Raw genomic sequence first — 13,266 nt, 5'->3', positions numbered from 1 at the left:
TTCTACAAATTGGGTTTAAATTTATTAAAATTATTAAACAAAATAATTTATTGCATAATTACTCACCGCCTTCAAGTCAGTATTTAGAAGATGCATCTTTGGCAGCAATTTCAGCTGTGTGGATGAGTCTCTATCAGTTTTGCACATCTGGACACTGCAATTTTCCCCCCATTCTTCTTTACAAAACTGCTCAAGCTCTGTCAGATTGCATGGGGATTTTGAGCAAACAGCCCTTTTTAAGTCCAGCCCCAAATTCTCAATTGGATTGAGGTCTAGACTCTGCCTTGGCTGCTCCAGGACATAACTTCGTGGTTTTTAAAACATTCCTATGTAACTTTGGTTTTATGCCAAGTTGCAGTTGTTTTGCAGACTGCATCAGGTTTTCCTCCAGGCTGCATTCATTTTACCCTCTACCTTCACAAGCCTTCCAAGGCCTGCTGCAATAAAGCATCCCCTCAGCATGATGCAGCTACCACCATGCTTCATGGTAGGGATGGTGTGCTTTTGATGATGTGCAGGGTTTGGATTACGCCAAACACAGCATTCAGTCTGATGGCCATAAAGCTCAATTTTGGTTTCATCAGACCATAGAATGTTTTTCTAGCTGACTTCAGAGTTTCCTACATGCCTTCTGGCAAACTCTAGTTGAGATTTCAGGAGAGTTTATTTCCCCCCAGCAGTGGCTTTCTCTTTGCACTCTTCCATAAAGCTGTGCCGGGTGAGGCACTCGGGCAACAGTTGTTGTATGTGGAGTCTTTCCCATCTCAGCCACTGAAGCTTGTAACTCCTCCAGAGCTGTCATAGGTGGCCTCCCTCACTAGTCCCCTTCTTGCACAGTCACACAGTTTTTGAGGACGGCCTGCTTTTGGCAGATTTACAGCTGTGCCCTATTCTTCTCATTTCTTGATGATTGACTTAACAGTACTCCAAGAGATATTCAGTGTCTTGGAAAAATGTTTTGTATCTATCTCCTGATTTGTGCTTTTCAATAATCTTTTTGCGGAGTTCCTTGGAGTGTTCTTCTGTCTTCATGGTGTAGTTTTTGCCAAGATACTGAAATCACCAGCAGTTGGACCTTCCAGATACAAGTGTATTTTTACTACAATCAATTGAAACACCTTGACTGCACACAGGTCTCCAAAAACAGATCTCCCTTTAACTAATTATGTGACTTCTAAAACAAACTGACTACACCAGCGATGATCTGGTGTGTCGTATTAAAGGGGGTGAATACTTATGCAATCAATTGTGTTTTATATTTGTAATTAGTTTAGATCACTTTGTAGATATTAGTTTTCACTTTGACACAAGAGTCTTTTTAGAACAAATCAAATCCACTGTGATTCAATGTTGCAAAGCAATAAAACATGAAAACTTCCCAGTGGAGTGAATACTTTTTATAGGCATTGTATATATGTGCCAAAGTCTTAGGCACATATACTGTATATAAATAGCTAGGGTGCTCAAGACTTTTGTATTCTACTGTAGCAAATGTATGTGTTGCACTGTACTGCTGCCGCAAAAAAAAAGTGGGAAGGGGGCAAGGAGAGGGGAATTCATGGTTGGTTAAAGGAGAAGGGAGAGGGAAGCACCAGAGGGACATTCTGTAATGATCACTAAACCAATTGTTTAGAAGCAAATAACCTTGCCTGGCATCTAAGGGCTGGTTGTGTCTGCACTCACGCCACCCCCATCCCACAGCACTCAACCCTTGCCATTCCAACGTCCTTTGCTTCTGCCAGATTTACAAATTCACTCGCCACTCCACATTGACAAAAACAGTACAGTGCAAAAGACCTGGGCACCCTAGCTATACATATGTGCCTAAGACTTTTGCACAGTACTGCATGAAATATAATGACCATTTATCCAGTAAGAAGACTTCCTTTTTTTAAAAACAGTCATTCTCGAGGTACAAAACATACTTGCTTTTACCCTTCTCTCCCAATTCCCTGCATGCCAGGAGTCAATTGCACAATAGCTGGCTGATTCCATAGGGAGATGTTATTGCGTTACCTGTATTTTTCCCACTATGGAGACCCAAATAATTGTCAGCTGGCAATCTGACTGTGGAGAGGACTATAAGCTGGCATCTTCTGCTATGAGTGCCTGACATCAGTGATCAAGATTACAACTGGTTGCTGGAACAGTGATGGCTTTCTTCTAACAATAATTCTATAATGACATTGTAACACTTTTTTAAAATTCTAAGATGGTGTTCTGGCTGAATTTTCTCTACACTGCCTGTGCAAGGTTAAGAATATCTAAGTTTACATTGTTGCATTTTGAGCAGTCTAACAGTGTTTCAGGTTATTCAATATTTCTCTGCCCCCCACCTCCCTACCAGAGCTGGCAGACTTAGTTTCCAACTATCAAATTGAACTTACTGCAGCAATTGAGGGTTTCTTGCCATCTCCAGCTGGTGGGTGTGTGACATCAGCTCCCAAGAAGATGACAGGTTGCTGGAATACAGATGGTCTATGTACAACAAAAATTTCCATCTTTTAAAATGTAACATTAAGAGTCAAAAGTGAAGTAACTGATGGGTATAATCTAAGGCAGGGGTGTCAAACTCATTTTAGGTCACGGGCCGGATTGAGCAAAATGCAGCTTCATGCGGGCCGGATCAGTCGGATGTGTGCGAACACAGCTTTCGTTGCCTCCGTTTTTTCAGCCTGCTCTCATGTGTCTCAGTCTCTGCTATAACTACAAAGTGTTTCACTTTACAAATTCCGTTTCTTATGAAGAAGACTGCCGAGCAAGACTGCCGAATAAACACTAAAAACCCTGAAAACCTGGTACCTGAATAAACTCAGCATTAGCCATATCATACACCATAGGTGCTTCGATTACTGGGGCCAGCTTTAATAGAAATTAGATATTATCTCACGGGCCAAAGATAATTCCACCGCGGGCCGGATTTGGCCCGCGGGCCTTGAGTTTGACATATATGATCTAAGGAATTATCATTAAGATTCAAGATTGTTTAATGTAATTTCCAGTACACAAGTTTAAAGGAAAACAAAATAATTGTTACTCTGGATTTGATGCAGTACCAAAAAACACATTAAGATAAATAATATAATAATGAGAACACAATAAACATAAATAAAATAGCTTACATACATAGACTGATTGTATGTCCATAAAGTGACACTAGGAACAGGACTGAATACATGTATGATAGTTCAGAGAGGAAATTATAAAGTAGTGGTGGTGGGGGTATGTGGAGGGGTAGGTTAGTGGCTGGAATTAGTAAAGATATGTACCCTCCCTACTCTCATTGGGCACTGTCAATCAATTAGAATAACACATTTTTTGGTGCTTAAAGTACAATTGTGTTGCAGACATAATTGTAGAAAATAACAAAGAAGCTGCACTCTCTTTGGTTTTACATGCTTACAAATCCTTTAAGTGTTTGAAATTATTGACATTAGAAGTGTTCTTTTCAGCATGGTGATAAAGAGGAATGAATAAAATGGTATAAAGAAAATAAAAATCAATAATACAATATTAGTTTTAAGCATTCTTCCCAAATACAAATATCCCTCACTAACTTACACTTTTTAAACATTTAGTATGATTTAAAAATATCTAGATTGAACGTACAGTTACCAGGTTACTTTCTTTACTTGGGAATGCAGACTTATTTTGTTTCTATTTGTTTACTACAATTGTTTTACATTTCACAGTTGTCCTGCTCAATGTTTCTCATTAAACTAACAATATTAATGTTCTGTCATTACAAATATGTTTTTGACTTAGAACTGCTATGTTGGCCTTTGCACATGAATGAACTTCAAAGGTATAATGTGGAAATCAACTTAATAGGAATAGACATTACATAAAACACTCTATATAGCTACACAAGTTATTAAAATGAAAAGTAATAAAAAATAATGCAGACAGAACTCACCGCTGGTGAGGTACGAGGACATTATTTATTCCACCAAGTTTTGCATTAATCTTCAAGCAAAGATTTGATAATGTCTGGGGGGATGTTTTGACTACATTCTTCACCTGAACACACTGTGTGGCCATTCCCAACAAGGTGTCTCCCACACGTTTTACTTCAGCTGGAGACAAGTACATAAACATTTTAAAATGAAATCTTCTGCATGAACATCCAATTTGAAACTTTTCCAAAATACGAAAGCTTTTGGTTAAAATTAAATATGGATGTCTTCGAGAATATATTTTTTAAAAATCACAAACCATTAGAGGAATTCAGCAAGTCAAGCAGTACCTGTGGAGGCAAAGTGAGAGTTAAAGTTTCAGGTTGAGACCTTACATGAGGACTTAGAATCCATTATGATATAGGGTCTCAACTCGAAATGTCAACTATTCCTTTACCTCAAGAGAAGCTGCCTGACCCACTAAGTTCCTCTAGTAGTTTGTTTTTTTGCTTCAGATCTTATATATAACCTCCTGTATTTCCACATCTTGTGAAGTATTTTATTTTTGACCTTGTAGAGTAATTTTTTGTTTCAAGAAATTTTTACAGTTGGGAATATCATTAAATATTAATTACATGATATGGTCTTATTTCTGCTTTTTGTGAGCAAGATGTATTAGACTATAATGGTACTGAACACCAACATAACAAGGAGATGGAATGATCAAATAGAAATATTTCAGAGAGTTTAACAATCCTTGAATATAGCAAGTCTGGATGAAAAATAATTAGTCTAGAGATGGAAGACTGAACGGAGAAAATTTAACTCCCAGTTAGGTACTTTATTATAGAGAATGATGTTACATTATTGTTTAGAAGTTTCTATCTTTTTAACTTAATATCCGGTACAAATATTATTGCACAAAAGGACAAGCTAACAATCTACCACCAGATCCTTGCAAAATTACTAACTGGTTTGTGGATAGTAGTCCAAGTTGAATACCTTTTGAACTTGGATTTCCTACTTTTTTTTTTAAAACTCTGTTTGAAATCCTCATGATACGAGGATTTTGCAGATATGTTAATACTGCACAAAAACCAAAAGTTACGATAAACCAAAACATTTCCATAAATGTCTGTTACTGTTCTAACTTGCTTTTTGGATAAATTGAGATCACTATAGAGCTGAAAAGCAAATGGTTTGATCATTTCTGCATTTAAAGAAGTGAATCTATTTTTTGACTCCATTAGCACCCAAACACTACCTTGTAATGTAATACCCAATGGAGTTACTGTTACAGAATACTCATTATACACATACCATAAACAGGAGTCTTCCCGGGGAGGATGACTACAATCAATTGCAGACCAACATAAGTTATCTTCAAGTGCTTAAACATCGGTTCTACACTATCTGCACCTTGTGCATATTTACAGAAACATGGCTGACCCTGAATAGGCATTCCAGCATCTTTGGAAATTTTACGCAGCTGATCAGTAAAATTCCTAAAGGAGAAAGAAGGAACAGCAAAAAAGTTTAAAAAAAATCAATCAGCACAAGTTACATTTTTTTTTAATGCTTTGCATCTGCACTTGTACGATAATTTGAAATTGTGCAAAAAAAAATTACCACCATCCATTAAATATTTCAACTCATTTCGGTTAAAATAATTCCCTTTTTGCTCAATAAAAATGAGAATTTTAAAAACAAATTTGATATAGACAATTTCTTTCAAAAAGTATTAATGTAAGTAAAAATGGTATTTAGAACAGGTATATTTTAATTTCAAAATTTAAATCATACGAAGTACTGTACAGAAAATCATAAATTGAAATGGAACTATTAACCCAGTTTTTTGAGGGGAAAAAATGCCTTTTCTATTTTTGACATTGGTGCTTTCCAGCAAATCTAGCAATGAATGCTTCATTGTGTAAATGAAAGGATCCTTACTTTAGAACTTCCTCCCGGCACTGTTTCTGTGGTGCAAAGCAGGCAACTGCCCAGACTTTAATCTCAATGCCAGCATAGAACTGTTTGCCTCTCATGTCCCATACCCCCTGGTTTGGGGTAGCAACAGTCTTATTCTGAAATAAATGCACAGGGGTTGGGAAGGTGAAAAGAAACCTGTTAAAGACAATTAACAATTACATCTTAATAGAAAGATTACTTCTGTTTCTTTGCACTATTCCTACTGTGAACTGCAAAATATAAATGGAAAATTACTTCCAAAGATGTGAAATTAAGATTATCTCAAATAATTGATATAATCCAGTCAATGTGACTCTTTAATGGCCATCAGCTATCAATTTTTTGTTTTGGAATATCATACAAGCATCATATTGAACTCCAATATGAATTACAAATACCAATTCCCAAAATCCTTAGAAGGTATATTATCGATCAAATTCCTATTTGTTTTACAGTAGAGGGCATGAAATGTGCAAAAAGAAAGTTAGCCAAACATAAAGGATTAAGAAATTATTTCCAAAACAGGTTACTACTTAAATAATACTATAACAATTCTAATTGAATCTATTAAATCTGTAAATGAACCAATTAAATCTTAGATCTTCTGCAAACAAACCCATCAACTTAAAATGCAAAATAATATTTATACCAATTCATGAAGAATCAAGGTAGACTACTATCCATGTAGAATAATCCTCATTCTTCAAATAAATTGCCTCCACCTACCATGGGATAGAGCGCCCAAATCCAATCATGGAAAACTTCCCTCTCTCCCACCCAATTCCACCCATAAATAAACGGTCTCCTTGGAAGGCTTCAGCCAGAATCTTTTCATTCCCATGTACAATTGTTAGAATCCTACACAGCCATCTTCAGTTCTTTGGACCAGAAGAGGAAAGAATTGTAAGGTAAAGCAATGAAATTTCAATGCCCCTTTCCTCTACACAGAGGGAATTATTCTTCTGATCTTTTTGAAAGACTGTTGGTAAAGAATTCAGAAATAGAAATTAACAGTAAATATGGACATAGACTGGAATGTTATTCAATATCAAAGTTACTACAATACAGCAAAATCAAATATATTGTTAAGCAAAGCCAAAGTACAGATATAGCCTCCACAAAATATAGAATATACATACTTGAGAATTTTCTATAAATAAGGGCAACAATGCAAAAAAAACCCCACAAATAAATAATTGTATAGTTGTGGTCAGAGTGCTAACTATGAAGAAAATGTGAAATATTTTGAGAAGCATGCCAGCTGTCACTGTTGTACTACTGTAAGTGTTTCCTCTTCACACATCATAATTAAAAATAAATCCCACAAAACAGGGTTTGCAATATCATTTACACTTCAATATTTCAGTGTCATGAAGATTAATAGAAGGAAAAGTAGGAGTAATTTATTCCACCATTCAAATAAGATCATTCAGTTCTATTTTTTTTTTATTTCCCTTATTGTCCAAACTCTTATCAATCACACAGAATTTAAAAGATCTGCAATCTTCAGTGAGAGACTTCTCATCTCCATCCAACATGATCATCCTCCAATTCCTTTACCTAAGATTACAAGGGCAAGGAAATGAGCCTCTCAACACTTTGCATTAAGAATAGAGATTTTAATGGCAATACATTTATCCCTCTAATTTCTAACAAATTCTTTCCTTACAGGACAACACATTTACCTCAAAGCATTCCAGTGATTCTTTCTTCCAAATATGACCTTTCCTACACAAGATCAATTCCCTACCCAGCATTTTAAGAGTGGACTCAAACTCAATACAAGTGTAGATAGACTTATTACTCTTAACACTATTCTTAAACTCTTGTCAAAGGCTTCTCTAAAATATGCAAGTCACCATTCTTTACCTGGAAAGGAAACTTGGGACTGTGACCTCAGGGGAATTAAGTTTCTCGTGAACAAGTCAAATAATGATGCTAAATTCAGGTTAGAATTTAAGGAGCATGTTTATCTCCCTCCAAAGAAAATACAAAGCAATTTTGATAAAGTATAGTACATTACAGCAGGCCACAATTATCCCCTGGCCTCTTGGCAGCACCTGAAAAGCAAATTTAAAATTGCAGTGCACTGCCTGCTATTTAACCCATTATGTCAATTCTCTCTAAAAAAAACTAATTCATCACACTCACCTGCACTAGTACTCATTGCCCTAGTTTTGCTTCCATTCAGTAACATATTTGATTTTATTATGAAGGAATCAAACAAATCTTCCACAGTATTTACAAGCAGGACATTTGCGATTTGATAATAATTTCAGTTCCTGGATATTTTGAGTCTTAAACATGTGACTCTGGCTGTTAACTGCAAAGCCAGTTTTATACTGTCAAAACCATTCTTGATCTTGAATACCTATCAAGTCTTCCTCAGCTCTGGATCGATCAACTTAGCTGGTTATAGTATTATGCTTAAAAAAAAACTGCAAGCTTTTGGATTTATTAACAATCACACAACAACTTTTAATTGTTAAAAGAAAAAAATACTTTTAAGGCTTTATAACAGATGCAGAGTCCTTATATGGAGACACAATAATAATTGGGGGATCACATATCTGTAGAATATAGGGACATTTTAACAGATTCATTGAAATTCTCTGACCTCACAGAGCAGCAGATACAAAGCACAGTTGTTTTTTGAATATTATGGAACCAAGCGATAATGAAGTAGATTTTCTCCAATCAGGCCCATTGGATAGAACTGCTGCACATAATTCCTGCCCACCCAAACCTACTTACAAGTGGAGGGATGAACTCTAGTTACTTTCATAAAGGGCTCTAATCTAGAGGCCTTGCCCTCGCAATGTTTTGACAGAAGTTTAAATGTCTTTTGTCAAAGCTGATGAACTCTTTTTAAATGTTTCTTATATAGAAATACTATAATATAGATAATACATATAAAAATGTATTTAAAAGATTAAATGAAAATTCAATAAAACATAGGAAAAATTAAAGTACAATGATTTTTAAAAAAATGTACCTTCTACTTTCTTTAGGTTAAAAATCCCCATTCAAATGAATGGAGGCTTCAATCCCATTCCAGGCATGATCCAGCTCAGGATCTAAGGGCCAATTCCTTACATATTGCTGTAAAGTCTTAGTAATGGGCATTGCACTGAACTACACATGGAGTTTTCTGATGGAGTAGAGGACACACACATTGATACTCAGCAAATGCTGTACTTAAAAGACTTACATGCGTGTGATTGGCTAAGTGAATGGGGATTCAGCCCAGGAGTTATACAGCAGAAAAGTAGGAAGGCAGAGTAATGGACAGCATCTTCCCAAGTATTAGAGTTGGCTCCAGGATAACAATGCCTTTATTCTTGTTCTAATGATAAATTTTGTCCCTGCTAAAGCCAAATAATCCTATCTTCTCTAATCTATCCACACATTGGAGTCCTCATTCTATTAACTACATTAGATACAAATCCCAAACATTTGAAGGAAAGTCTTTCCACAGATTTTAGAACCTCTCTTTTTATAAGGACGGAGGCTAACACTTTTCACAAGTCCTTTACTGGTTCAAACTGTTAATATTTAATTGGTCTCCTGGAATTACCTCAATATCTCTAAACCATCAGAAGCAATGTCAAATGCATCGGCATTTCCTGCTAATACATCAGGATGCAAACATTCAAAAGAAAACACTGGATAATTTTATCATGGTGATCACGAGTTAGGAGAATTGAAAAGGTAATCTTTTATGCAGTAGCTGAATTCCACTTAGCAAAGCAAATTTAACAGCAATGACAAAATCCAAGGAAAAATATATCTCACAAAGGCCAACCCATTTAATACTCATGTCCAGTCTTTTAAGATAGGAATGCAAATGTGGTCAAAGGAAGAGGCATTTAGTTAGTTTTTTTATTCTTCCCCAGTGCAGGCTAACTTCTAATTTACAAATTCAGACTCTAATCAGCAACTTTTCCGACAATGACACAGACTTTTGATTATTTAACAAGAATTTAAGGCTTTGCATTTTACTCAAACACATTCTGTAAAGCTGTCTTTTGAAAGCATGCTCGTTGCAACTAGGCAATCTTAAAAGAACACAAACCTTTGTAGTAAGGAAAGGAATGTAGAAACTGGTACAGAGAGCAAAGATGGCCACAGAAGGGATATCAAAAGGAGCATAATTTTTAACTTGCCTTTAAAAAGTGAATGTAGATATGTAGTAATTTTGACTTTTTTTTGTCATTGTCCACCTAACCCATGGTGGATGGAGGGCAACTTAAGAATGAGAAATGAATGAGAACTGAAGAAATCAGCATTTTATAACTGAAATTAATTACTTAACATGTTGATGCAAGAATAAGAATGACATTTCAATCATGCTATCTTGAAGATAGGGAAAATTATTCATTTTCTTACATATGTATATGTCTAAGCAAAACAAAGACAAAAACTTCTTTAAGTGTGAGGGAAGATAGATCAGCATCCATATCTATAGTACTTGTCCAGTATATACAAAGGACCTGTCTTTAGGAAAAGATTTAATAATGGACAAAAACACCACCCAAATTAAGAAAAACACCACTTATAATTGTTAAGATTAATTTGAAAATTAGATTATATGGTAAAAATACTTAAATTCCTTATTTCACTGGTTTAAATAACCAAGTGAAAAAAAAAAGGCTGAGCTCACTTTTGTGGGAATTTATTCAAAAGGCCGTACTTATAAACTTTAACTGACAATTATAATTGAACACATCTTCTACTTTCAAATTCTATGGAAAAGAAAGTTTCAAACTTTCTTTTCCAATTTGTTATTATATGATGTGAATGAATCACTGGGCCATTTAAGAAAATTTAATAAAGTGGTTAAAAGACAATAATAAATAATGATGCTTCAACTAAAATCCTAATATACATAAACACACTGTTCTGATAAAAAGATTTAACTACTTTGTACTGTGTGTGGAACTCCAAGCCAGAGTGAACTAACATCGTGATGTAGAACTCTTAAGGCAGTACAGTCTAGAGTTCTGATACAAGGTTAAATACCTGAAATGTCAACTGTATGTCTATCTCTATGGACAATGCCTGACTTACTGAATATCTCCAGCATCTGCAGTTTCTGTACCACCGTAAGATACAAATTTGAAACAATATTCTTCGGTGGGGGGGGGTTAGGGTGGAGGGAAATCTTCCAAAACCAGTGCACTAGATTTTCTCCCTACTCAAAAAAAACTATTTAAAAATTTAACCTTCAAAAATTATTTTGGAGAGTTATGCTAAAATGTAATGAAGCAGCAGGTACCTACAACAAAACAATAATCTTAACTATCCAAAACTAACTTTTGCTGGTAAATATTTTGTGCTTAAAATAATTTTGCTGTACAACTCATACATATAGCGTAGCGATGCACTATATCACTTACTTCAAGTCCTGTGCATTCACAATTCCAGCTGCTTCCGTCCAACATCAGACTTACCCTGCCTCCATACTGGAGCATCGGTGCAGGCAGCACACGACCTGTGACCTCAGTCATTTCATTATGAACGACAATACCAAACTCCTTTAGATATGGATCTGGCCCGCCAATCATACTGTTACTCTTCACCTTTAAAAAACAAATTTACTCAATGTAAAAATCTTAGAAGTACAATGTAATCAAGAAGATTCAAATGCAAGAATTTATAGCTGAATGGCATATCAAGTTTTGCTATTTGAATATAATAAAAAAGTGACAGTTCAGTAGGATTAAGTGCCAAAGTAAAATTCAGTCCACTTGTAGATTTCATGAACTTTAGTCACTATGGCAAAATTATGAAAACAATTCATATAAAATATTGAGACAGGTAGGCAAACGCTGGAAAAGCTGGCTACATTTCCAGATCTTGTACAACAAATGCAATTGCTCAAAGCTACCCAATTATATGAACCAGCGAAAATCAATTCAATTATTGCTGCTATGTCACAGGTCTGGGAATCCTTTTGACCACTAATACTTCTATTTATATTCGCAGAATAAACTTGTACCAATGTACCTAACAGAAGTGTCCATGATTCTGGATGAGGAACAAGATAAAATAAGGATGATTTTATTTAGTTTTTAAAAAAAAGTTACTTGTGACGATTTAGTTTGCCACTTTTGAGGACATAAGCAAAATGTAATATTGGAAGTTCTTTTTTAAACATGTATTCAATGTCATTTTTGCATCGGCACAATTCAGCAAACTGTCCAAATCTTTGGATTCTTACTCGTAGGAGATGAATACTGAGCAAGAAAGGTTGTCAGCAAGAAACTGCACTACTTCTAAATACAAGAGAATCTACAGATGCTGGAAATCTTGAGTAACACACAAAATGCTGGAGGGGTTCAGGAAGTCAGGTAGCATCTGTGAAGGGGAATAAGCAGTTGACTTTACAGACCAAACCCTTCATCGGGACTGGAAAGGAAGGGGACCAAAGCCAGAATAATAAGTTGGGGAGTTAGAAGAAGGGTAAAGTACAAGCTGAGAGGTGATGGGTAACACCAGGTGTGGAGGAAGGGAGGTGTGTGGGAGGGGAGGGATGAAGTAGGCAGCTGAGAGGTGATAGGTGGAAGAGGTAAAGGAGTAAGGAGGACAAATCTGATAGGAGACGTATTATGTTTTGTAACTTCAAAGCATTAAACTAATTTAAAAGGAAAACAAGATAGCCAAAAGATGCAATTCTTAAGTTTGCTCTTTAAGCGACATGCATGTGCATCACTTGGTAGCGTCATGACCTATGCAATTCACTTATTTTTTTATATATATATATAGCCCAGAATGAATTATTTAAATGAACAAGAATGCTTACTCAAACACTACTGGAACATTAGATACACAAGAGGACTGTGGACTATGAAATGAAGGGAAGGAAGAAGAGAACCAGAGAGAGGTGATGGGCAGGCGAGAAGAATGGGTGAGAGGGTGACCAGAATGGGCAATGGAAAAAGAGAAGGGGAAACAGGTAAAGTAATTGCCAGAAGTTAGAGAATCTGGCAAAAGAAGTCAATACACCACAGGTACCTGGGATACTCGCTGAGCCCAAAATGGCCTAGAAACAGAGCTGGAAGCCATGTGGCGCAAGATGGCAGCAGAGGCAAGCTCACCACAGGAAAGACACGTGGCTGTGGTAGTTCAGGAACCTGAAGACCCATACTCATTGATTCACAAACTGTTTCATCTCTGCAACCAGATTTCTGAACAATCTATGAACACAACCTCATTACTCCTTTATTTTGTACTATTTATCTTGTAACTTATCGTAATTTTATGCTTTTGCATTGTACTGCAGCCACAAAACATCATTCATGTCATATAAAAGTGATAATAAACCTGATTCTGATTCTACTTTCAAAATGTAATATTTCGCATTAAATTTTGTCTGCTACTTCCTGCCACCAGTGTCCTG

The 13,266-nt window shown here is 35.8% G+C and overlaps 1 protein-coding gene across 2 annotated transcripts in view; it reads right to left on the bottom strand.

Moving 5' to 3' along the window:
- Positions 1–13,266, bottom strand: part of LOC140719607 (protein argonaute-4) — an 83,455-nt gene that overhangs the window by 25,815 nt on the left and 44,374 nt on the right. Inside the window, exons 10-14 of one of the 2 annotated variants that reach the window (XM_073034316.1) lie at positions 11,264–11,446; positions 5,847–5,980; positions 5,217–5,401; positions 3,917–4,076; positions 2,388–2,478 (exon numbers count right to left, since the gene is read on the bottom strand). In XM_073034316.1, coding sequence (XP_072890417.1) covers positions 2,388–2,478; positions 3,917–4,076; positions 5,217–5,401; positions 5,847–5,980; positions 11,264–11,446 — 753 coding nt within the window. The remainder of the gene's footprint in view (positions 1–2,387; positions 2,479–3,916; positions 4,077–5,216; positions 5,402–5,846; positions 5,981–11,263; positions 11,447–13,266) is intronic. The other variant, XM_073034317.1, reaches the window with a different exon arrangement.

The sequence above is a fragment of the Hemitrygon akajei genome, chromosome 32 (genome assembly GCF_048418815.1).
Source record: "Hemitrygon akajei chromosome 32, sHemAka1.3, whole genome shotgun sequence".
In the NCBI taxonomy this organism is placed as follows: Eukaryota; Metazoa; Chordata; class Chondrichthyes; order Myliobatiformes; family Dasyatidae; genus Hemitrygon; species Hemitrygon akajei.
The sequence above is the reverse complement of the archived record's forward strand: the minus strand, read 5'-3'. Positions and strand labels throughout refer to the sequence as shown.